At 42.5% G+C, this 25,295-nt stretch overlaps 1 protein-coding gene and 1 long non-coding RNA gene across 13 annotated transcripts in view; one reads left to right on the forward strand and one right to left on the reverse strand.

Annotated features, from left to right (window-relative positions):
- Positions 1-25,295, forward strand: part of MRTFB (myocardin related transcription factor B) — a 219,214-nt gene that overhangs the window by 187,427 nt on the left and 6,492 nt on the right. For 7 of the 8 annotated variants that reach the window (XM_061152870.1, XM_061152869.1, XM_061152867.1 and 4 more), the window contains 8 exons: positions 5,294-5,428; positions 7,372-7,619; positions 12,471-12,603; positions 13,342-14,319; positions 15,729-15,866; positions 18,156-18,314; positions 18,570-18,707; positions 23,882-23,942. In XM_061152870.1, coding sequence (XP_061008853.1) covers positions 5,294-5,428; positions 7,372-7,619; positions 12,471-12,603; positions 13,342-14,319; positions 15,729-15,866; positions 18,156-18,314; positions 18,570-18,707; positions 23,882-23,942 — 1,990 coding nt within the window. The remainder of the gene's footprint in view (positions 1-5,293; positions 5,429-7,371; positions 7,620-12,470; positions 12,604-13,341; positions 14,320-15,728; positions 15,867-18,155; positions 18,315-18,569; positions 18,708-23,881; positions 23,943-25,295) is intronic. The other variant, XM_061152868.1, reaches the window with a different exon arrangement.
- LOC133063465 (uncharacterized) overlaps positions 1-25,295 on the reverse strand; it is a 75,142-nt gene that overhangs the window by 13,273 nt on the left and 36,574 nt on the right. The gene's annotated exons all lie outside the window — the stretch shown is intronic.

Here is a 25,295-nt window from a genome sequence, read left to right on the forward strand (position 1 = left end):
GGAGATGTGGCTATAAAAGTAGTTCTTGTATATAACTGAAATTGGTATCTATATAAGTTAGATGTCATAGCTTAAGGATGTTATGTGTAATTCACATGGTAACAACAAAGAAAATATCTATAGGATGTATATCTATAGGAAATGAGAAAGGAATCGCTGCAAAAAGTCAACCAAACACACAAGTGTGAAGACATGCTCGTGGATTAGAAAACTTAACATTGTGCTGAGGTCAGTACTGCCGAAAAGCAGTCTATGGACTCAGTACAATTCCTGTCACAATCCCAGTCACAAAACAGTGTGGTTTAGGCATAAAAGGACACGTAGACCAATGGAACAGAATCAAAAACCCAGAAGTAAGTCTTCATATATTTGGTCAAATGATTTTAAGACAAAGTGTCAAGGTCACTCAGTCTCAAGGAGACAAGACAGTCTTTCCAACAAACTGTGTTAAGAAAACTCAATGTCCACATGCAAAAGAATGAAGTTGGATCCTTACCTAACACCATATATGAAGATTAATTCAAAATGATCAAAGACCTGAACATAAGAGCTAGAACTGTTCAAAACTCTTGAGGGGAAAAAAAAACAATAGGGGAAAGCCTCATGACACTGAATTTGGCAATGATTTCTTAGATATGACACCAGGCAACAAAAGAAAAAATAGATAATTAGGCTTCATCACGGAGAAGGCAATGGCAACCCTCTCCAGTATTCTTGCCTGGAGAATTCAAGGGACAGGGGAGCCTGGTGGGCTGCCATCTATGGGGTTGCAGAGAGTCGGACATAACTGAAGCAACTTAGCAGCAGCAGCAGCAGGCTTCATCAAAATTAAAACCTACATCAAAGCACACTATCAACAGAGTGAAAAGCAACCCACAGCATGGGAGAAAAATAATCTGCAAATCATGTATCCAGTAAGGGGCTAATATTCAGAGTATATAAAGAACTCTCACAAATAACAGGAAAAAAACCCGATTTTTAAATGGGCAAAGGACTTGCATAAACATTTCTTCCAAGAGGATATATATAAAGACTAACAAACAGATGAAATAATAGTCAACAACACTAATCACTAGAGATGCAAATCAAAACCACAATGAGATATCACCTCATACCATTAGAATAGCAAATATCAAAACTAACAGAAATTAACAAGTTGTCAACAAGGATGTGGAAAAATTAGAACCCTTGTTCGCTGTTGGTGGAATTGTGAAATAAATGGTGCAAATTGCTATAGAAATTTGGTATGGCAGTTCCTCAGAAAGTTAAAAATAGAATTACCTTATCAGCAATTTCATTTATGGGTATATGGCCAAAAGAACTAAAGCAGTGATTTGAATATCAGTTTGTACACCCATGCTCCTAGCAGCATTAAAAGTAACCCATGTGTCAGTCAACAAATGAATGGATAAACAAAATGTGGTATATATACAGTGGAGTATTACTCAGCCTTAAAAAGAAGGAAATTCTCCATGGCTGTTTCATGTCAATGTATGGCAAGAACCACTACAATATCGTAAAGTAATTAGCCTCCAATTAAATAAATAAATTTTAAAAAAAGAAGAAGGAAATTCTGACACAAGCTACAAAATGGATTAACCTTGAGGACACTATACTAAGTGAAATAAGCCATCCACAAAAAGAAAAATGTATGATTCCACTCTAAATGTAGTTAAATTTATACATATAGAAAGTAGATGGTGGTTGCTGGGGAGAAGGGAGAATGGAATATTGTTGTTTAATGAGCACAGAGTTTCAGTTAGGGATGATGAAAACGTTCTGAAAATGAATAGTAGTGATGGTTGCAGAACAATGTGGATGTATTTAATGACATACAGTTATACACTTTAAAATGGTTTAATTGGTAAATTTTACATATATTTTACCACCATTTTTAAAAATAATAGATTTTTTTAAATGAGTGATGCATGTCAGTCCTCACTACTGTCAGATATTCAAGTACCAGCCGAACATCCTCTAGCTACCATGCCAGTGGATTTTAATGTTCAGCTATTTATTCTATAAATGACATGCTTAAACTTACAACTGTGTAATACAGAAACAAGGGGTCAGTGTTAGGTGATATGTTTTAACGAAGCTGGAATTTTACATAAACTATCCATCTGCTAAATATACAAAGCATATATTTTTGATTTGTATTTGATTCATTTTATCTGAGGCTTGGAATATGGAAATATTTAAAGAATAATTGCATCTTGAATTTCTTATTTGCATAGTTGAAAACACATTTATTGTAGATTTAAAGTCTACAAAACACTTTTGTTTTTAAATATCTAGTTTCTATCCCTCCAGATTGTATAAAGAAATTCTAATGAAAAAGGAACTTATAAGAGATGAATGATTGGTCTTTGGCAAGTGTTACATCTTTTCAGAAGGAGCCAGTGCAGATACATGAAACATAAAACTCTAATCAGCTTAAACACTTGCTCTGAACTTACTTTTTTCTTTTGTAGCAAACTTTTCTATAGTGATTCCTAATATGAGAAAGAAAGTGGAGTCGCTCAGTCGTGTCCGACTCTGCGACCCCATGGACTGTAGCCTACCAGGCTCCTCTGTCCATGGGATTCTCCAGGCAAGAATACTGGAGTGGGTTGCCATTTCCTTCTCCAGTCTTTAATATTTGAAGTGCTTTCTTTTGAGTTTTATGTAAAGTGTAAGTATCCATCATTAAAAAATAATGTTTTCCTATTTCATGTTAAAATGACAACCATTGTCATGAGACCAGAAGTTGTGAAAAGAACAGTGTATCAGATCCAGTAAAACAAAGCAAAGTTTGCAACTTTTTTGTTTTTTGGGAGAAAAGATTCTCAATCATTTTGAGATTAAATTTTTAATAGTCCATAAGGTGAATTTAGATCTTGATGTTGATGAAGCGTTAAGATTTTAACATATTGCTCAATTTACTGTAGAACAAAATAAATGCAGTATCCTCTATGCCTTGGATATTCTTTTAGTCCTTTTTGGAATACTTTCATTTCCAAAATAATAATATTGAGACTTTTGGGATAATTCTAGTCACTGGAATTCCAACATCTAGATATATGATGGAAGATGGGAGAGTAGGGGGGTGGAGGTTTCCTTTCTAAGGCACATAAAAAAGACCAGTAATATGTAAAGAAGCATTTAGATATTTCTCCCTTTTTAACCAGAATTTATCTTCCCATTAGGTAAAATTAACAATCAGTTTATCTCAGTTGAGTTATGCGGGAGTCTGTGGTTTTCTAGGTAGTAGTGTCAAACTAAAATGCCAAAAAAGCTAAAAGATGGAAGCATTAAGGCAGAAGTCAATCAGACAAGGTCTAGAAATAGAGGCCATACATTTTCATAAATATTACAGTTGATACCACATTTATTAAGACTGCTCTTTAATAAATCATTACTATCATATCACTCAATAGGGGCTAGATTGGTAAAATAGCTTGCTAGTTTAGTAGAATTTATCTGCAAGGAAATACATATTTCAAAATTCAAATATCTGGTTCTGCTTCATATGCCAGTTATTCAATAGCCAAAGAATGTTCTTCCCCTGTGTGAAAACTGACCCAAAGATAAGTATTCACGTTTCCAAAAAAACAAAAAGAGTACATGAAAGAGAAATAGGTGACATAAAGCCACATCCCTTAAAGCAGGGATCCGCAGGTCATCATCATTCACTGCATGTCAGAGGTTCACTGAGGAGCCAGCCATCTCCAGGCTCTTTGGGGACAGAAGTCACCCTGGAACATAGGTGTCAAGACTCGTGGAAGAATACCTTCATTTCTGTTGGAAAATGAAATTGAATGTGGCCACCTTCAAAAAGTCTTTTGTATCGTCAACACTTACTGTTAACTACTAGTTACTTAAAAACGTAAATCAATGACAAAGTGAAAGCACAGCTCAGGGAGAGAAGCGACATGGGCATGGACATCTGACTGCACCCACCCACATGTCCCAGGCTCATCGGGCCTGGGGTGACCCAGCATGAGTAACGCCACCAGGAATTTCCATTCACCCACTGAACAAATATTTATTGAGTAACTAGTATGTGCCAGACAGTAAAGAATCTGCCTGCGATGTAGGAGACGCAGGAGACTTGGGTGTGACCCCTGGGTTGGGAAGATCCCCTGAAGAAGGGAATGGCAACCCACTCCAGTATTCCTGCCTAGAGAATTCCATGGACAGAAGAGCCTAGTGAGCTATACAATCCACACGATTGCAGAGTCAGACACAACTGAGCAACTTCAGACCAGATGAGACAGTATGTGCCAAGCTTCATATTTCTTGCAGCTAATAGCCCTCAGAGTTTTCAGGTCATTTATTTTAAGGAGGGAAAATACAGTTTGCTATTTTTAAACCCGAATACTTCAACAAGAGAACTGATTTTGATTGTTGTAATGAATTTGAGAGTTGTTCAGGGAAATAGAAATGATAAAGACATTTTCTCTTAAGATAAGGCAAGGTCCAAGTAGTAATCAATATGCAACATTTAACTGATTTATTATAATAGTACTTTCTCTTTCCAGTAAATGAATACTTACACTGTACTTACAGAAGATTGCTAGTGGGAGTGGTTTTTGGGGGCTTTATTATTATATGACCCCAAATTGAGATTCAGTAATTGCTGGATTTGGCCTAGGCAACAAACTCACTTCTTGCTCTAAGTGTGAGGGGACTGTCAATGCACACAGGTCAGTCCTATTAGAATATATTCTTCAGATTTTCCTCTGTTGCAAGAACTGGGGGGCGGTAGTTAACAAGAGCACTAATCAGGTTTGGAAACAGGAACAGAAGCTGTCGAGCACTTTTAAGGACACGTGGATCGGGGCTACCAGAAGTGGATGCTTTCTTACCAGAGGCTGCCTGACCATGGACCTGGGGTGAGGTTGAGGGGATTCATGGGCCGGTAGTGACAACTAAGCATCACATCTGAATTAGCCCAGATTAGTGTGACCTATAGGGCAAAACAGCCTTTTGAGTACCGTGTCCTGTTTCAATCATTTTTATGAGTCTTGGACTTTCTTTCTGCCAAAAAAGGGCGGTTCTGACCATAGTTCTAAGAAAACACTAGAGTTTTGTGAATCCAGCCTTATTTAGCTTTAGCTTCTCGTTGCTATCAGGGCAAAAACTAAATCATTGGCTCAATGGACGTAAAGCAAGTTATTCCACCATCTATGTCTCAGACATAATACCATATTTTTCTTCTGTTTCTTTTCTTTTCTGTTTCTTTTCTAGCTTTTCTGTTTTCACTGTTAATGATTTCACAGACTTGTCTCCTTTCTGCCTTTTCCGCCAGTTTACTCCAGTGTCCCCAGCAGTTCCTGAATTCTTGAAAACTCCTACTGCGGATCAGCCTCCCCCACGGTCCACAGCACCCGTCCTCCCCCCAAGCACCACGTCCTCAGCGAAGCCCGGGCCAGCACTGGTAAAGGTAGGTACCCTGCATGCATGCAACCCTCAGCGACTTCACCTTCAACTGTGGTGTCTAGCCCTGAGCACGGAGGACAGAGGCTGTGTCCATATTGCCCAGCCTGCCTTTTAGTTAAGCCTTGAAAACAGAACCTCAGAAGGACTTGCTCACCCCAGCCTTCATAACTGAAACCACCACCTTCAACAAATGACCCTCGTTTGATGGTCACAGAAGAACATCACAAAATTCAGTCTGTATAAAACAACAACAGCAGTGCAGAAAGAGTTTAGAAATCATTTTATCAGCAGTTCCCAATTCAGCTTCCACCAGGCCCGTAAGACGAAACTCAAGGGGAAGAAAGAGAGAGAGACTTTAGCACTTGGGATTCATGAATCTCACACACAGATGTCTGTAATGGTAATATGATTTCAGACTTCTATACACAAGGTCAAATTCAGCAGTATTACAGATATATTATGTGACAGGTTAAAGGTTTTCAAGAAGAAAATACGTGTTTTGTGGTTTTTTTGTTTAGTAGATTTGGCCTGATACAGCTTGGTTTGTTCTTCAGAGAAGCTGCAGATTTATGGCACTGTTCCCTGCATTTTACTTGGTCAAAATAGTTTTTTAATGTGGATTTAGAACCGCTAAATAAAGGAGGGGGAGCTGTAACCTGAGAAATAGTTTAATCATTTCAGATGTGGCTTTTGCCAAAACGAGCAGAACACAGATCACAAACTTTTAGAACTAAAAAAGGACCTCGGAGAACTAGCTAAGCCTCTCAGCACCTTTCAGGTGAGGATACCGAGGCTCAAAGAAGGCAGGCTATAACAAGGTCAGGATCCTGTCTCTGAATCCCTGTCTGGCCTTTGTCCTTCCTTCTCATTTAGCTACAGTGCTCCTCACTCCCCTCTGTCCCCAGGACCTGCGTTTGTCCTTGACCTTCCTGGAGAGAAGGCTCTTGCTACTCCAGGCTGGTTCATCTGTGTGGCCAGGTGTCCATGCCTTCAGGGCCCAGATCAGTGTGTTTCACCCCATTCCATCACTTAGTACTGGAGCCAGAAGTTCCAGAGAGCGTCTGTGCAGCTGCGCCAGTAGAATCAGCTCTTCCCTCCTTGTCCCACAGCCCCCAGTGTGTCTTTGTACCTAAAGCATCTTAGAAACAATTTCCTATACCTTGTTGTTTTGTGGTGTTTTTGTTTTGTTGTGGGCCATTTTTTTAAAAGATGAATTTATCTTATAATATGAATATTAAAAATTAGAAACTGATCTGATAACTTATAAATGAAGGAGATGAAAACCCAGAAGAGACATCTGATTCTTAACCATAAGACAGGGTCTCACACCCCATTTTTCAAAATAAAAATGTAATATTTTAGAAAAAATGTTTTAAATTCATGTTCACATCACTCAGCATTTTTTGTGTGTATTTGCCATAGAAATTCGTAGCTTTATATTCTGCTTTATTCTCAATTAGAAGCACTTTTCTGCTTTTATGTATTCACCGTAGATTTTAATGATCATAGAATATTCGCAGAATATAAAAGATTTGTTATATTTGTGATAAAGTGAAATACACTTAATCATTTCCCTATTGTATGTTTAGTGTGAAGCCTCTTTTTTCACAAGGAGATTGTAATGTGTAAGCACTAGGCAGTGTCTACACAGGACCCAAAGCAAATGTTTGTTGAACTTGCATAGATGATGCAGAACTGAGCATATTGCCCTTAGTCTAAGGGAACAATGCAGCAGGAGAAGTAAGTTCTTAGGAGCAAGATTTTTGGTCACAGGGAGCACACGAATGTTCTCACAGCTTCTACAATGTGTTTAGTGTACTGCTTTCCAGAGAGGCAATCCCAATTTCCAAGGTGCGTTACTTTTTTTTTTTTCCTTTTCAAATCAGATATGCACACAGTAGAATAGACAGCTTTCTCTTAAAATGTTCTCTTTTTTCTCGAAAATAGCAAAGCCATCCCAAGAATCCGAATGACAAACACCGTAGCAAAAAGTGCAAAGATCCCAAGCCCCGGGTGAAGAAGCTGAAGTACCACCAGTACATTCCGCCGGATCAGAAGGGGGAGAGGAATGAGCCGCAGATGGACTCCAACTACGCCCGGCTGCTCCAGCAGCAGCAGCTCTTCCTGCAGCTGCAGATCCTGAGCCAGCAGCAGCAGCACTACAACTACCAGACCATCCTGCCCGCGCCGCTCAAGTACGCTTCGTGGCCGGGTTTACTGTGGTTTGTACGAGCAGCCCTTGGTGTCTGAAGGCTGCACGCCGTGACGCACGTGTGCTCAGCGGTTATTTCTATTCTGTTGTCATCAAAGCCCATAGTGTCAAGTCTACATGAGAAAAGTCTGCATTCCAGTTCACTTTTTGTCCTCCATAACAGGTTCTGAACTTTTCAAGTTAGAAACAACTTTTCATCCAGCAAAGATTTGCCTGTTTGTTTACTTGAATAATATTAGGTGCTATGAGAAAAGCAAAAGAAGTGTAAACCTAGTATAAGCACTTTAAATTTAAAAAAAAAAAAAACAGTTGAGCATAAATGCTGGAGTGGTCAAGGAAAGTTTTATGGAAAAAGCAGGAGGGAAAGGGCCTGAAACTTGGGAAGGACCCTTCCAAGCCAAGAGGAATGATCTGAGCACAAACACAGAGGGAGTTAGAGCAAGCAATGCCTGTTTATGTTGCATGGTGAGAAAAATGGCCTGAGTAAAGAGTATGACTCATTTTGAAAGCAGAAGACAGATTTGACAATGTCTAGAGAAACGTGAAGTTGGGAAGACTTTAATCTTGATATGGTGGATGTTTCAGAGGACCATGGTGACAAGGTAAAATCAAAATGCAAGAAGGAACAGTCTGATGCCAGTGTTGGAGGGGAGTCTGGAAGTAGGAAAGCCAGTTAGAAGCTTGGCAATAAAGCAGATACAAGAGTATGAAGGTATACTGAGAATGGGAAGGAAAGGAGCAGGTGGCAGGAGTCCCAAAAGACGATAAAAGGTCTCAATGACCAACAACTATGAAAAAGGAACATGTGTCCAAAGTTTGAGCCCAAGCAGGAAGGACAGAGGGAGTGAGTTCTGAAGATTTCTGAAACTGAACTCTCATAGCAGGACACCCACAGCTAATTTTGATTATGTACTAGAGGAAATCACTGGTTACACATCCTCAGAACACTGTTCTGGAAAACAGATAAAAATGCAAAGTCTCTGTCCTTCATTTCATTCACTTTTCAGGAAAAAGGAATTATTTACAGTCAACTTGAGAAAAGAAACTCTAGAAAAAGATCCAAAATCTCATGACAAGGAAAAAATTATACTCTGATCCAACCACTCAATATATGACCACATGATCTGTAGAAGCCTGTGTTTTCTACACATAGGCTAAGCCTTCCTCCATGGAGAGCCTGTATTTTCTAGGAGTCGAAAAGGATTAAGGCTTACTAAAAAGCTTCTCTGTAAGAAATAATCTCCTCATATGCTAAGAATTATCAATTCACTTTTTTCTTTGAAGACCCAAATATCTTGAGGAAGATTAGACCTATTAGTCATTCAGACCTTCCTGTGAAGTGCTTAAATCTGAAACATCAGGGCAACAGAGATGAAGGAAGAAAAGAGTGTTTGTAGCATGTTTTTATTTTAAGAGCAGGCAGGCCCGAGAGAGCTGTTGACATTGGAAGGGACCCAGGGAAGGCCAGAGAACTGGACGAACATCAAAGACAAACCACTGCTGCTTTACAGCTTCATCCAGGACCGGGGAGGCGGCCCCCGCCGCCGTGGGACCCCAGTGAGGGAGGAGGACAGTAGGGGTGCTCTCGGCACCCCAACCACGTGCTCAGCAGCATCCTCACAGCGACTCACAGTCGATAAGACTGACCCCATGCCCTGTTGAGGAAACTGGTAACTGAAGAGCCAATAAAAGGTGGTGTCTTAATGACATAATCCTTTCTGTAATGTAAGAAATTGTGTGGGGCCAGCTTTGCAGATGAGAAGAAACATCTGGCAGAGGGAGGGGGGTGGTGGGCACCCAAACTCGAAAGTTCTTTGTCTTTCCATGAAGGCTTTAGTTCCCCTCTCCTCAAACACTCCCGCCACTGAACTCGCCAAGCCACCTGCCCCAAGAAAGCGTCATCCACAAAGATCCAAGAACTCGGAGGAGGAAGGAGCTCTCATTTCTGTGTCTTATTTCACCGGACACCAGTTTTGTGTAATCTCCAGATCCTAAAAATGGAGATGTTGTTTTCAAACACATTGTTTCCTTTTACCAAAATTCAATATAAGAAACCAAATGTGGGAGTTTTGTAGTGCCCACAGTGGTGGAACTTTACTGATAACAAAGCCCTTTGGTATCTTGGGAGAAGCAAGAGCCTGGAGACATGGGGCTTTAGTTCCCACATGGCCACGTACTGACAGAAGGGAAGGGTCCCAGCAGGTGTCTGGACCTCAGGATCCCCAGCCACGCAGTGATTGCATTCATCAAGTATCCCCCCTACCTTTTCCCCCTCTGTTGATTTGGGGGAAAAATAAACCAACTTATTTTTGTTATTTTAAAACTTGAATTAAACACTATACTGTTAATCATAGTAATGAGTATTCTAGAATCTCAGCATGACTAAAATAAATAGTTTACACTGGGGACTTCCCCAGTGGTCCAGTGGTTAAGAATGCACCTGCCAGTGCAGGGGATGCAGGTTCGATCCCTGCCTGGGAACTGAGCTCTCACATGCCATGGGGCAGCCAAGCCGGTGCTCTGCACCAAGAAAAGCTACCTCAGTGAGAAGCCCCTACTCTGCAACTAGAAAGTAGCCCCCACTTTCAACTAGAGGAAGCCCGTGTGCATCAGTGAAGACCCAGCACAGCCAAAGATAAATTAATTTTTAAAAATTTAAATTACACATTCTCAAGGAGAAGATATCATTCATGAAGAAGCAAAAGTTGTTTGGAGGCAGTTTTACAGTTTTTATGTGATAAAGCACAGACCTATGTACATGAACAAGAATGTAATGCGTCTCTGGTATTAAAATTTCAGAGAGAGTGATTAGAAAAATTATCTAAAGAGCTTTTCTGGGGGACAGTAGTGAACATAAGGCTGAGAAACAATGATTAAAATGATTTCGTAATTTGAAAATATGGTTTTTAAAAGTTGACTCTTTAGAAAGAATAGTGATATATTTTAAAATATTTGTCATTTCATTCAAACTTCAAGTACTTAATTTCAGCATAATGCAGGCAGGTTTAAAAAGTCTCAGATGCAAGTCAAGAGTTAGCTGTTGACAAGTCCAGAACTGGCTTTAAACACAGGCTTCTTAAAACCCATTTGAGAAAGTTCATCCAGCCGTGGACCTCACCCCAGAGGCACCGTCACCTCAGATCCCTGCTTCAGAATATGGAATTCAACGTCTCTTTGGTACCAAGCTTCAGTACCACAGCTTCTACTGACAGTTAAGCCTGAGGCTGCAATGGTATTGGTTGTACGGCGTCGACGACCACATGCACCTTTCTCTAATGAGCATCAACCAGCCAGAAAAGAAAATGCTCTTGTTGCCAAGCATATCACAGCCAGAAGGCATCAAAAGAACCTGTCTGCAGCATGAAAAGTTTAGGGGAAAAAGTACAACAGATTCACCAACACTTTCAAAATAAGCTTTTTAAAATGTAGTATAAGTTAGAGAAGTCCATAAATTATAAGTGAAAACTGATGCCAAAGTAAGCACGCTGCTACATCAAGAAGAGGAACACTGTCAGCTCCATTGTCCTTGGGGCACATCCCCCCTCAGTGACGACCCTGATTTGAATCCATGGATTAGTTCTGCTCAACATGGTGTTCGTGAGTCATGTCTTTATTCATGCAAACAGCAGCAGCTAATTTTTATTGTTGTCTGTTTCATAGTTCATCCACCCAACATCCTCTTGTTGGGACAGCTGGTTGCGGCTCTGATGAATAATGCCATAGTAAATCTCCTAACCTGCATCTCTTGGTTCACATTTGTGTCTTTGTCAGGTGTTGATGTAGAAATGGAGTTGTTGGATCAGATGGGTATGGTGTTTCTTTAGTAGATACTAAACAGTTCTCCAGAGCAGTTGTACTAACTCTGCTTCTACCAGTTGTGTATGAGGGTTGTGGTTGTCCAAGTACTTGGTGGTGTCAGTCTGACATTATCACAGCGGCTCTGCTGGGTGTGCAGTGCTGTTTTGCTGTGGTTTTCATTTTCCTCATACCTGATGAAGTTAAGCATTCGTTCATATATTTATTGATCATTTGTGATATGTTTGTTCACGATTTTCCCAGTAGGTTTTTCTTTTTCTTACTGTCAATAATTTGCAAGACTTCTGTGTGTATTCTAGATGAGGCATCTGTCAGAAGTATGTTATTACAGACAGCTTCTCCTGGGGCTTGATTTTTAACCCTCTGAAAGATATCTGAGTGCTTTTGGGTGTCCTAAGAAATCTTTGCTTATCAAAAGCTATGAAGATACTATCCTAAGTTTTCTTCTCAAAGTTTGTTTTCCAGTTCATATTTAGGTTTTGGGATGGTGTGAGGCGAGGGATTGATCAAGAGCCCTGTTCCTCTCATGTGACTGACTGACTGTCCACTTTGGCCCATTACCAGTGATGGAAGGACCACCGTTTCCCACTACACTGCCATGTCACCTTTGTCCTTGTATACAGTGTCTGTTTCTGGATTCTCTGATCTCTCCCATTTGTTGTCCGGTCCTTGCATCAGCATCATCTTCATAACTGGCTCTGTAATAAGTTTTGCTGTCTGGTAGTATGATGCTTCCAGCTTTGCTTTTCTTCTTTAAAGATGCCATGGCTCTTTTTGGTCCTTTGCATTTCCATATAAAGCTTTGAATCATCGTCTAACTTTTTACCAAGCATGCAAACAGATGAAACCTGCAGGGATTTTGATTGGGGTCTAATTTGACTGACACCTCTACCATATTGAGTCAGCCAACCCATGACCAGGTAGTTTTCTCTTTGTAAGTTCACAGATTGTTAACAGGAGCAATGTCAACCTCAGAAATCATTTTATTAGAAAATCTAATTTTCTTTTTCTTTTGAAGGCCACTCAATGACAAGAACAGCAGCAGTGGGAATCCAGCTTTGAACACTACCACATCTAACACACCAAGACAGAATACACCTGCTCCTGTGAGAAAGCCAGGACCTCTGCCATCGAGCTTGGATGACCTAAAGGTGATCATTTCAAGTGGGGTTTATTCACCTATAAGAACCACAGAACTGTAAACTATGCCAGATCTGTCCAGCAGGTGTAGGCAGTTTCTAATAGACCTTCAACTTTACCAGCAATAGGATAACCATTATAGAAGTACTTTCTTTTTACATCCATTAAGTTTCCTTTAAAATGACAAGTAATAAATTTCCATTTATTGAGCAAATGCCATGAGCAAGCACCTTTCTCCCTGCTTGTTGCGAAGTTTGGGAGAAGAGGAAGGTGTAACAGGTGAACATGATCTCCAGGGCCCTCTTTACTGGGTTCCACCCCTACGCAGCCTTCTGTTATCTGTGATAACTTGGGCCAGTGACATGCCCTCTCTCCCCACCTGTAAAACGGGAATAATAATGCCTACACCTCATGTGAAGGTTAACCGAAAGAATAAAGCTCTTCTGGCAGTGCCTGGCCCATGGCAATTACACAGTAAATGTAACTGTTATCATTTCTGGTAGTAAATCTTTTGAGGTAGCAAAGGAATTAGCCTTTAATAACCCTTGTTTTATCACTGGCCTCTCAGGTCCTTTACATCTATAATTCTGTGTTTTTGTGTGTTTAAAAAAAAAAACATGTCGCACTTACATGCAGTCATACAGAGCCGTGTGACAGATGTAGGCACCTTTTCCAGCACAGAGGTGTGCTGTAGATTTGTCAGAAGGTCGTAACACCAAAAAAGCAATCTGATTGATTTGTACTTCCAGGTATCAGAGCTGAAGACAGAGCTGAAGTTAAGGGGTCTCCCCGTGTCAGGCACCAAACTGGACCTCATTGAACGCCTGAAACCCTACCAGGAAGTGAACAGCGGCGGCCCTGCTGCCAGTGGCATCATAGCTGTGCCCACACCCGCCGTCGTCCCCAGCAACCCCGAAGTCACGGTGGCCCTGCCTGTGACAACACTACAGAACTCTGTGACCAGCTCAGGCTCCACTTTCAAGGCTGACCTGCCCCCCGCTGGCGGCAGCAGCGCGGCACACGTGGACAGTGGTAGCTCCCCGCTGCCCATCTCACCCGCGCCTTCCGAACAGTCCAGCCTCAGTGCTGAGGACACGAGCATGGCCGACACGTTCACCGAGATCATGACCATGATGTCCCCGTCGCAGTTCCTGTGCTCGTCTCCCCTGCGGGCGACCAGCACCGAGGACAGCCTCAGCCCCACCAGCAGTACGCTGTCCACCCTGGAGCTGGACGCGGCCGAGAAGGACCGCAAGCTCCAGGAGAAGGAGAAGCAGATCGAGGAGCTGAAGCGGAAACTGGAACAGGAGCAGAAGCTCGTGGAAGTTCTGAAGATGCAGCTGGAGGTGGAGAAGCGAGGGCAGCAGCAGCAGCGGCCCCTGGAGCCCCCGGCCCCATCAGTCTCCAAGGCCGACCCGACGCGGGCCACCACCGCTTCCACCACCAAGGACGAGGCCCCACTCCCCGACGGCCCTGGCCCAGTGGCCGGCCAGACCCTTGTTGCCAAAAAGGCTGTAGTCATCAAGCAAGAGGTGCCTGTGGCCCCGGCCGAGCCACCAAGCCTTGTCCCACAGTTTTATGTGAGTTCCCAGGGCCAGCCGCCCGCCGGGGTCGCTCAGCCGCAGGCTTTACTGACCACGCAAACTGCACAGCTGCTGCTCCCTGTGTCCATCCAGGGCTCCGGTGTGACCTCAGTGCAGCTCCCCGTAGGCAGCCTCCAACTCCAGGTGTGAAGCGTGTCTTCTAACTCCTTGCCTTACAGCCTGCCTGAACCAGAAATGGCTCGTGGCGAACACAGACCCGAGCTGCTTCATACATGCATCCCAGTCGGCTGCCAGGTGGCAGGAACCGCGTGCATGTGTCGGGGGTTGTTCGCAGATGTGGACAGCTAACACTGTTTTCAGAGTAAAGTCAGACGGGGTGCTTTTCCTTCCTGCTGCCTTTCACCCTTAATGAACACAGTATCGCATGTGGAGACATGTTTAAATACCAATGGCATTCTCATGGTGATGACAGTGACTGTCACTGGGTACTTCTTGTGTTCGAGGCACAGCACCAAGTGTAACACTTCAGCTGGCATGCTTCATTTAATCCTCCCTTTCCCTAGAAGACCCAAGTGAGAAAGCCCCTGTCTAGAAAGGAAAGTGAGGCCCTGAAAGGTTGAATAAGTTGTCCAAGGTCAGAGCTGGCGGTCTAGGCCTGACTCCAGGGCTCCTGCTCTCACGTCCACTCCTGTCTCTGCCTCCTAAATGTAGTTCCTGAAAGGCACCACTAAGGTGAAGATGCTGAAACTAAGGAGAATGTGAGCACAGACTCAGGAGTGAGGCTGGTATTGACAGAGGATAAAACACTGGTGAGCATGAAGTTTCCTTTGAGGCCAACCATTACTTGAAGCCATTGTGTGCAACTTGACTTTGGAAGGTTTTTTCAACAAAACTTGGGCTGCAGTCCACAGAAACCATGTGGAGTCCTGCTGCCCTACCCTGACCTCCCAGAGAGGAGCAGTCTTGTCCCCTGCCCCAGGGTGAGAAGGCATGACCCAAAGGCCCTGGGCCTGTGCTGAAATTCTGGCTCCCCTGTTTAATCTTTAGAGTGTCTGTGAAATTGAAAGTCTGCTGTATAATATGGCTTTTCTAAGCATTCGTTTTCCTGTCCAAATCTTCCACGAGAGGTGATGTTCAAGGAACAGGAACTGCATTTTATTCTGGGCCTCTGAGCGCCCAGCACGTGGCTGGCTGTCCCCCTGGGGAGCACAGACGCTGCAGCTCAGAAGTAGGAATTCGGACAGTCTGGCCTCACAGATTTCCTTGCTGCTCCTAAAATTACTACAGTTACTACACCTGACTTATTATGTATGGAACTGCTGTCAGTTCTGATTTTGCACAAACTTTCAAATGAAAATCTTAGCCACTTACGAAACAGTAAGAGCATGAAAGTAACTGGTCTGGTGTTTAACTCTAGTTTCAAGTTAGGGTTCAAATCTATGTACTAATGAATTGAAGTGTGTATATATAAACATTTTACCTTATTATTTTTTTTCAGATGTGAGCCTCACATGACCAGTTATCCCACATCTAAACTCTTCATTCTAACCTTGATTTGGATAATTCAGTTGATTTTTTTTCCTTCCTCCTAGACTCCACCACAAACAGGAATCCAGACGCAGCCTCAGATAGCAACTGCCACCTTGTCCTCAGGCCTGGCCCAGGCTGCACCTCAGAAACAAGACGCTTTCCCAGCACACGTGCTCAGTCAGCCTCAGCAAGTCAGAAAGGTTGGTGAATGCCGACAGCGACAGGCTGTTGCTGATTTGTATTAAATATTATCATCCGCTCAACATTGAATGAGCGTCTTCGTAGGCGCCTCCTCCGTGGGAAGTCCCTGTTTGTTCTTTTCTGTGATGCCTCTTCCACCGAGTGAGCCTCAGGTCAGAGGGCATTTGGCTGCCATCTGAAAGAGCACTCACCTTAGCAGTTAAGCTCCTCTTCCAAATTTCCAAACTATTTTTTCAATCCTCATATATAGAATTTTCTAAGGTTTTTGAGTTTCTTTTCAAAATAATCACTTTGTAGGGGGAGAAGTGCCCTGGGAAAAGATATTTGAAGATGAAAAAGACTCTTTTTGAAAGGTTTATCTTGAGCAACATCTTTATGTATTTTTAAGAGTCTGCCTTCTCAGAGAGTAAGAGCCAGGCAGCCTAGGTCTGGCTGCCGTTCTAGCTCACCACTGCCAATGTGCTGTGCCTCATGCAGAACTCTTGAGTATTGGTTCCCCATCTTTAGAGTGACGCTGCTGATCTAGGCCTCAGAGTCCTCTACAGGACTTCTCCAAGAGTTCTGCTGAACAGGCCCGTGTCACCCAGACTCCCGCTTATCCAGTAGGTGGAGCTATGTGCACATCTCCTTGCCAGAAAAATATTAAGTCCTCAAAAATAGGTCTTACTATTTTAAACCTTGAGAACGATTAGTCTCAGAGTTTTAATCTTTAGCATAAAAGAACCTAGATAATTAGGTGTAGCTGTGATGTGCCCAGAGTACTGTGGACTCTCTGGGCTAAGTCAACCGGAGTAACAGACAGAAGTGACCTCTTGGGACGGCGACCGTCATGTTAACACACCTGCTCTCTTGGAATATCCTCTGAGGAGTGCACTGAGCAAGAAGTTAGAAGTGGGCCCAAGTAACAGTTTAGTGCAGTGAGAAGCCTAGCAAATGTTCAGATGGTAAGACTAAAGTTTTCTTTTAAGGAAGAGAGAGAAAAAGAGTATACAGACAGATAAATAAGAAAGTATAGCTACAGACCTCATCACTCAGAAAAGCTGTACTGTTTAGAAGGACACACACTCACACAGATAGATTCTTTACAGTCTGAGCCACTAGGGAAGCCCCAAGAAATACAAATACAGAGGATAAATTTTTCTCTCTCAGAATACCAGTAGTATAAAGTATATTTATGAGCAAACCAGTTCTGTGAAATACAGCTACAAAATAACATTATGGCCATACATTTGCAAAAGGCCCTAAAACCTTTGGCTCTTGATGAGGAGTTAACAAACTTCATAATTCCACAGGAAGAAATTCTCACCTCTGCCTAAGTGAGCAGAAGAGAGCTGCTCAGAAGGGGGCAGACTTTAAATGGGGCTTTGCAGTGATTTGGAGAAATGTTCAAGAAAAGTGGAAAACTGAGTGTGGCCTTTCAGTTAGGAAGGAAAGGGAGCCTGGTAGTAAGAAGGGCAGCCCACCAGCCAAAGATTAGGATTTTACCCAAGGGCAGGAGAGTGAGTGAGTATAGGAGGGATGCGATCACACGTGCGTGCATGTGTGTGTGTGAGAGAGACTGTCATCGTTGAGGTGGGTTGACAGGCAGGGAGGTGCAGCTGGACCACAGAGGCAGTTTTCTAGTGATGGATAGTGAGCACCTGGATCAGGACACTAGACCACAGGGCCCAGCCCCGGAGGCGTGTCTGAGGTGTGTGAGTGCTGAGGGTGGAAAGCAGAGCAGACTGATGGGTCCGTTTACCCCATCAAGTGTCAACATTAAAGGAAAAACCAAGAATTACTTTCCCTCAGAGGTTGGGGGCAGTGGGAAGAGGGGGAAAGTTTAATTTGCAACATATTCAATTCAAGATATCCCAAATGTATGTGTGTAAATGTGACAAGTGTGGCTTTGGCACCTGGGAGCAAGCCTGGAAGAGAGAGGTGGACCTGGTGGTTATGAGATGAAGAGCCACGAGAGGAGATGAGGAAAATCATACCCACAACACGCTGCCATCCAAGACAGACCACAGATGCTCAGGAACCAGGGCCTGTGGGCTGCATCCAGCCCACCTCTGTCTGGGGACGCGCTGTCCTGAGCCCACTCTCCGTTTCATGTCTCATCCAGGCTGCGTCTGGGCCGCAGGCCAGGGTAAAGCAGTAATGATGGGGGCCACACAGCCCCCAAACCCTAAACTGTACATTTTGTGGCTTACACAGAAAAGATTTGCTAAGCCCTGTTCTAAAACATGGTTTTCTTTATTAGGGAAAGCAAAAGGACAGACTGATGAACAAATATTTATTCATGACAGGTTTTCACCAGCTCGGCATCCAGTACAGTTCTGCCCTATCAGAGACCACCTGCTCCAGCGGTGCAGCAGCCCTTTATCAACAAGGCGAACAACAGCATCCTTCAGCCCCGAAGCACCCCGCTGCCCTCCCTTCAGAACGGCCCCAGCCCTCCCAACAAGGTAACCTGGCCCCCTGGGCAGCGACAGTGCACACGGGGCACAGGTTCATCCAGAGCCCAGGCCTGTGGGCCTGTGAGGCTGAGCATCGGCATTCACGGGGTGGCGGGGTGGCGAGGAGACCAAAGTCCCAGGGTATACTTATTCCGGGGCAGCTTGGCGGTCAGCACAGTGAAGGTGGCCCCGTCCGCCACACCTCGGTGGGGGAGAGGCTGCTGCCGGAGCCCGGCTAACCAGTTCCTCCTCTGTCTGCCGCAGCCCGGCTCGCCCCCTCCGCCCCAGCAGTTTGTGGTCCAGCACTCTCTGTTTGGGAGTCCAGTCCCCAAGACGAAAGACCCTCCCCGCTATGAGGAAGCCATCAAGCAGACGCGCAGCGCCCAATCTTCCCTTCCAGAGGTGAGGAGGCCGGGCTTCAACGTGGTAGGTCCTCCTGAGCTTGAAGCCCTGGTCTAGATGGACTTGCCTCCCAAGAAACACAAGTTTCATGACTTGGGAGCCTTGCTTGCCTTTTAAGTGCTATTTGAAATCAAAATATCATTCACATTGAAGACTCCCAAGGGTTTTCAGCGGCCACATAACCTGCAGCTCCCACTTACTCAAAGTTTCAGTGTTTGTCTTTAACTTCCCCTCAGAGCCAGAGGCAGGTCATGTGAAGGGCAGATGTGTGTATGTGTGACCAGGGCACATGTGTTATACAGATCCCTTTCCTAAAACCACCATTTGTCAGGCTGGCATCAAACTGACCCCCTCCCAGCTGGATGGCCTTCTAGACCACCCAGCACCTGCCCCCACTCTGTCCCTCTTCACTGCTCCCTCACCCCCAGCACCCGCTACCCCGCAGGCCAGCCCACATGAGAGCTCTGCTCGTGTACTCAGCAGACGCACATTAGAAGGACAGACTGAGGCCCTCCTGGCCTACCATATCTATCCCAGAGATGGGAAAAGGCAGAGTTCTGTCTGTAAAAAGCATCTGGCCGCAGGTGGGCATCCAGTGGCAACAGCCATGTCAGACGTAACCCTGAACATTCCTGGGCTCACTGCCAAGGCAGAACCCCAGCCTCATAAGGGGCTGCGGGGAATGGCCCTGACACCACTGCATGGATGCTGGCAGTGGACAGGAGGTGTGCTGCTCAGAGCTAGACCGTCTGCTCGGACAGCCACAGCAGACACGCCTGCAGGGTCATGCTGCTCTCCTTGCCCCCACAATTCACGTGTGACTCCATGGGGCCTTCACATGCAGTTGGGGTTGTGTGGGGCCAGGGCTCGGCACTCTCCAGGGAGCAGTGGCCACGCCGTCACCACCTTGACCTTCTTCGTTGCCCCAGCAAGCAGCTGCAGACACTGCTCAGCAGCAGCAGGGCCCAGTTTGGCCCACCCACAGAGAGCGAGCAGGTGCCCGGGGCAGGCTGCCTCCTCGAGGAAGCAGACGGTTCCCAATGCTTCTTCATATCCACTTAGTACCAAAGGAAGATAACTTTCCTAGTTGTAAAATGTTCCTTTAGTTCCAGACTCAGCAGGGGCATTTATTTGTGAGGGAAAAGCTGAATTTCAGAACTTGGTTTAGATATCGCAAAAAGAATTGAAACAAATGATGCTGGACTAGACTGTGATCCCCTTGGTCCATCCAGAAGGAACATATTTTCAAGAAAATCCTTCCAAACCTGGTTCTCACATACAGGTTGCTACATACCATTTAGTTGATCAGTGTAACAACACAGACTCATCCTCACACCTTAACCTAAGAGCTGATTTTAATCCCTGCTCTCTGTCTGTCTCTGGCTCATGCACATAGGCTACGGGAGTCAGGTTCTGTCTGGATGAGTAGCTATCTGTAATTCCTCTCAATACACCACTGAGCATTAAAGTCCAGGGATTACGAGGTTTTCAAAATACATTTACTTAGACTTCCAGTTCCACTATTGAATAATAAGTAAGGCCCTACCAGTTCAGTTTCCCACAAATAAGAGCTATAAAGCCTCATCATGGTAAAGTCACTGAAGAGTGAACAGATGGGCTCATATTCTCAGAAGTCTGCACTAAGAGGGAGTTCCATGGCATAAGCGCTCTGTTTTTGCTGTTTTCACTCTGGGGTCAAGCTAAGTGGCGAGGTTACTGGTAGAAAAACCACAGCCTTTATGCCTTGGGAATCCAGAAGACTGGTTCTTCCCCTTCTGGGTTGCTCCCAACTGAGAGATGAGATCCCCAAATTCTGTCTGCCCACATCTCTGGGTGACCCCTAAACCACATAGGCATGGGCTAGAGTCATAGCACATCAGCTAAAGACAGAAGATCTGACCTGAGATTGGAACTTCTGCCCAAGAAACCTTTTGCAGTTCAGGTCCAACCCGAGTTAACTGCCTACTAAAATAAAAGAAACTACTCATCTGAGAAAAATAACAGAATACAGTCTCCACAACTTGGTATCCATGACAGCCATTCACAACATGGCAATATACAAAGAATCAGGAAAATGTGACCTTTTCTTAAGGGAAAAAGGCAATCAGCTAAGACCAACACCCAGCTGATTTGAGTCACAGAATTTGCACAACTATTATAACTATCCTTAATAATGTAAAAGAAAATTTACTTGTAAGAAAGAGGAAGAATATAAGTATATATAGAAAATTTTTTTAATGAAATGGAAATTCTAAAACTAAAAATTAGAGTCTGAAATGAAAAAAATTATAGATCATCTTAGCAGAATGGAGGTGGCAGAGGTTTAAAAAAAAAAAGTGAACTTGACGAAAAATCAGTAGAACTTACCCAGTCTGGATAACAGAAAAAAAGATTAAGGAAAAGGTGAGCAGAGTCTCAGAGACCTATTATTTCATATCAAACAGTCTAACATGGGTATGGATGGTAGTCCCAGGAGAGGACAGAAAGAATGAGGCAGGTAAATATTTTAAGAAACACTGATCAGATTTTTTACAAATATGATGAAAAACAAGTTTACAGCTTTAGGATGCTCAATGAACACCAGCAGGATAAATAGATGGCCTAGTCATATCATAGTGAAATTACTGAAAGCCAGATTTAAAGAGCAGATCTTGAAAGCATCAAGATCACAGCAATATACACAGGTGACAACTGCTGGTGGCCCTTGAACAACACATGTTTGACCTGCACAGATCCACTATATATAGATTTATTTCAGTAAATACATAGTGCAGTACTATACGATCTGTGGCTGGTTGGAACCATGGATATGGAGGGCCAACTCTATAACATGTGGATTTTCAGCTGCTCGAGGGAGGAGGGCAGTTCGCCTGACCGCTGTTTGGTTCAGGGGTCAACTGTATTTGATTTACAGTTGACTTTCCATCAGAAACTATGGAAGCATGGAAAGAATGGAACAACATCTTTAAAGCTCTTGGGCGGGGCAGGAGGAGAACACTGTCAACACAGTATTCTCTATCAAGTGAAAATATCCTTTAGTTTGCTTTCCTTCTTAGAGATTATTGCAGACAAGGAAAAATTAAGGATTCATCACTACCAAACCTGTATTATAAGATACTACACTATCTTGAGGGGTTTATAAAATATATAGCTATAATACTTAAAAATAACTAATAAAAGATGGAGGAAATCAATGATCTTTATGTTTACTGGGGTTTTATATTTTATAGGAAATGGTACATTAAGTAGCCTATGGAAAATTATGGGTATATATTGTATACCTACAGTAACAACTTAATTATTGCTTCTTAAAAATGGAAAAATTAAGCTAGAATTCCAAAAAATCAATATTTTTAAAGGCCAAGCAAAGAGGAACACAAAACAGGACAAATAGTATAGAAACAAATACTAAAATGGTAAACCCAAACTTAACTGTATCAATGATTGCGTAAAACATACTAGTAGAATAAATAATAGTTAAAATGCAAAAATTATCAGAATAGATGGAAAACTAGACCCAAATGTATGTTGTGTACTTGAACTTAGCTTCAGAAGCCACACACCATCTTTCCTGCCAGTTCTATTTGCTAGAAGCAAGTCACTAAGTCATAAAGCCACCCAGCTTGCGCTGTCTCAGATCTCTGGCTGTGGAGAGAGCCAGCTCTCATGCCGTATGGACAGTCCAGCAGCACCCTGCAGAGGCCCACATAAAGAGGAACTGAGGCCTCCCATCAACCAGCTTGTCCTCATGAAGTAAGTCACCTTTACCAGGACATTCTTCAGCCATGAGATGGCTGTACCCTGGCCAGAATCTTGACTACAGCACCATGCAAGAACCCACACTAGAACTACCTGTCTATACCATTCCTAAATTCCTGATCCTTAGAAACTTAGTGTTTTAAGCCACTAAGTTTTTTGCACTGATTTGTAATACTGCAATAGATAACTACTTTATGCACATACAAGGGGCATACTTTAAATATGAAGACAAAGGTTGAAAGAAATGATTGGAAAAATATACAGTGCAAACAGTATGCATAAGAAGTTCTGGCCAAAGACTGGGACAGACATTTCACCAAAGAAAATACACAGATGGCAGATAAACACATGAAAAGATGCTCAGCATCCTTAGTCATTAGGGAAATGAACATTAAAACAGCAATGCAATGCCACTACTAACTGTTAGGTGTCTAAAATGACTGCCCATACCAAGTGTTAATGAGAATGGAGAGCAACTAGAAATATCCATTGCTGTGGAAATGTAAAACAACGTAATTTTGGAAAACAGCCATCTGTTAGAAATTTGAACATACACCTACTCTATAATTCCGGCATTCTACTCCTCAGTATTTACCCAAGAGAAAAAAGAAAACGTGTCTATACAAAGATTTGTACACAAGTGTTCACAGCAGCTTTATTTGTAATAGCCAAAGAGTGCCGACAATCCAAACAAACTGATATTTCCATACAGTGGGATACTCAGCAATAAAAAGGAATGAACTTTTCCTGCTGTACTCTACAACATGGATAAACCTCAAATTTATTATGTCAAGTGAAAGAAGCCTCCTCTATGCCTCTGCCAAAAAGTACAAACTGTATGACTCCATTTATATAAAACTCTAGAAAATGGAAACTCTTCTGTATTCAAGGAAAGCAGATCATTGGGTTGCCTGGGGCTGAAAGGAGTATTGCAAAAGGGCATGAGGAAACTTCAGGGGAAATGGGTATGTTCATTACCTTGATTGAGTTGATAGTTTTGTGGATGTATACATATGTCAGAACTTATCTAATTGTCTACTTTATGTAAATGTAGTTTATTGTATGTCAGGTAGTTCTCAGTAGAGCTGGAAACCTTTAAAACATATATTTTTACATAAATGCAAATGAATGAAGACATTTTTAGAAGAAAGTGTTAGAAGCCGCTCAAAATGCAAACAGTGATAGAATGTAAGTGTATAAGTCATCTGAACTGGGTGTTCACCCCATTCTCACTCTATTAACTAACCAGCTGTGCCACGTAGGGCGGGGCTTCATGTCTCAGGAGACCTCAGAGTTTCAGAATTATCGAAGGATAGGTTAGAGTGGATGTTCTGTAAGGTTGCTAGTGCTCCCAGCTGTCTAATGCTCCCAGGTTTGTACAAAAGAAAGCTAACATATGTTCTCCTTTGTTGTAGATTTCCAATGCACACAGTCAGCAGATGGATGACCTCTTTGACATCCTCATTAAAAGCGGAGGTAGGTCAAGGTCACATCAGCTCCCTGGAGAGTCTTACCATGAGTCTGTAGCAGTTTTTCTCTAGAGTCCACCACACATCTCTTAAGTACTGAGAAACATATTATTCTAATTCTACCTCACTTTATTCTTTTAAATCCATTCAATTTAGACTATTAAGATGGAGAAGCCATTGTTTCAGTATAACACAGTAATATAATCAATTTGACAATAGATATATACCTGTTGAAAAAGATAGGCCATCTCAAAACAGCACAGTAGAACCATGTTTAAATTCCACATTGAAAAACTTCAAAACTTGCTCCAAGTGTGTATTGTTGTGATGGGATAAAAACATTCCAATTTGTGTGTTATTTTGCAAAAACCAAGTTACCCTGAAACATGTATATTAGCATACGTAAAACAGATGACCAGTGCAAGTTCGATGCATGAAGCAGGGCAATCAAAGCTGCTGCTCTGGGACAACCCAGAGGGATGGGGTGGGGAGGGAGGTGGGAGGGGGCTCAGGATGGGGGACACATGTATGCCCATTGCTGATTCATGTCGATGTATGGCAGAAACCACCACAATATTGTAAAGTAATTAGCCTCCAATTAAAATAAATAAAATTTTTTAAAAAACCAAGTTACCTAGCTTGGGCCCAAGTAGCTTTATTAAAATTCAAAGGCAAAGCACTTTTACACATGATTGAACACGTTAGATTTTTTACAGTCTTGTCATCTTACGTAGGAATAAGGGAATGTTAACCACAAAAAAAAAAAAAAAAAAAATTCAAGGATCTCTCTGCCTAAACTTACATATCTCTAAAAATAAGTATAAAGTCAGTATTTCAAAACTATTTTGGAATATTTCTAAAGTATTTGCAAATTACCTTGATGAAGGAATTTTATTCAGATCTTAAAATTGTGATCAAAATTTCTCCATTCATAGGAGGTTCTATTTAATTTTGAGGTTAATAATTTTGTCATAATGTTTGACATAACAGAAAATTCTTGATATTTGACTACAGATCTGTATGTGCTATAGCACTTTTTTGCTAAGAACTATGTTGGCCTTGCAAAATAATTGAAACTCATGATAAAAATTAAAGAAATAGATATTCCATAACTGAACCTAAGGTTAAAAAAAGAATAAAATGCTTTTTGCCAAATCTGGTTAAAATAAAGATTTCTTGAAATGATTAAAAAAACAATGTTTACAGCCTAAACTTGGAAACTAAAGTATGACAGTCACAATTGAGTTATTTTCTAAAAGGGATAATTTTTTATGACAAAGTATCAATGAGTATATTATTTTATGTTAGTATATGTTAATACTAGTGATAATGAGAACAGAGATTTAAATCATTGATGGTA

This window comes from Dama dama, chromosome 10, assembly GCF_033118175.1.
Source record: "Dama dama isolate Ldn47 chromosome 10, ASM3311817v1, whole genome shotgun sequence".
NCBI lineage: Eukaryota > Metazoa > Chordata > Mammalia > Artiodactyla > Cervidae > Dama > Dama dama.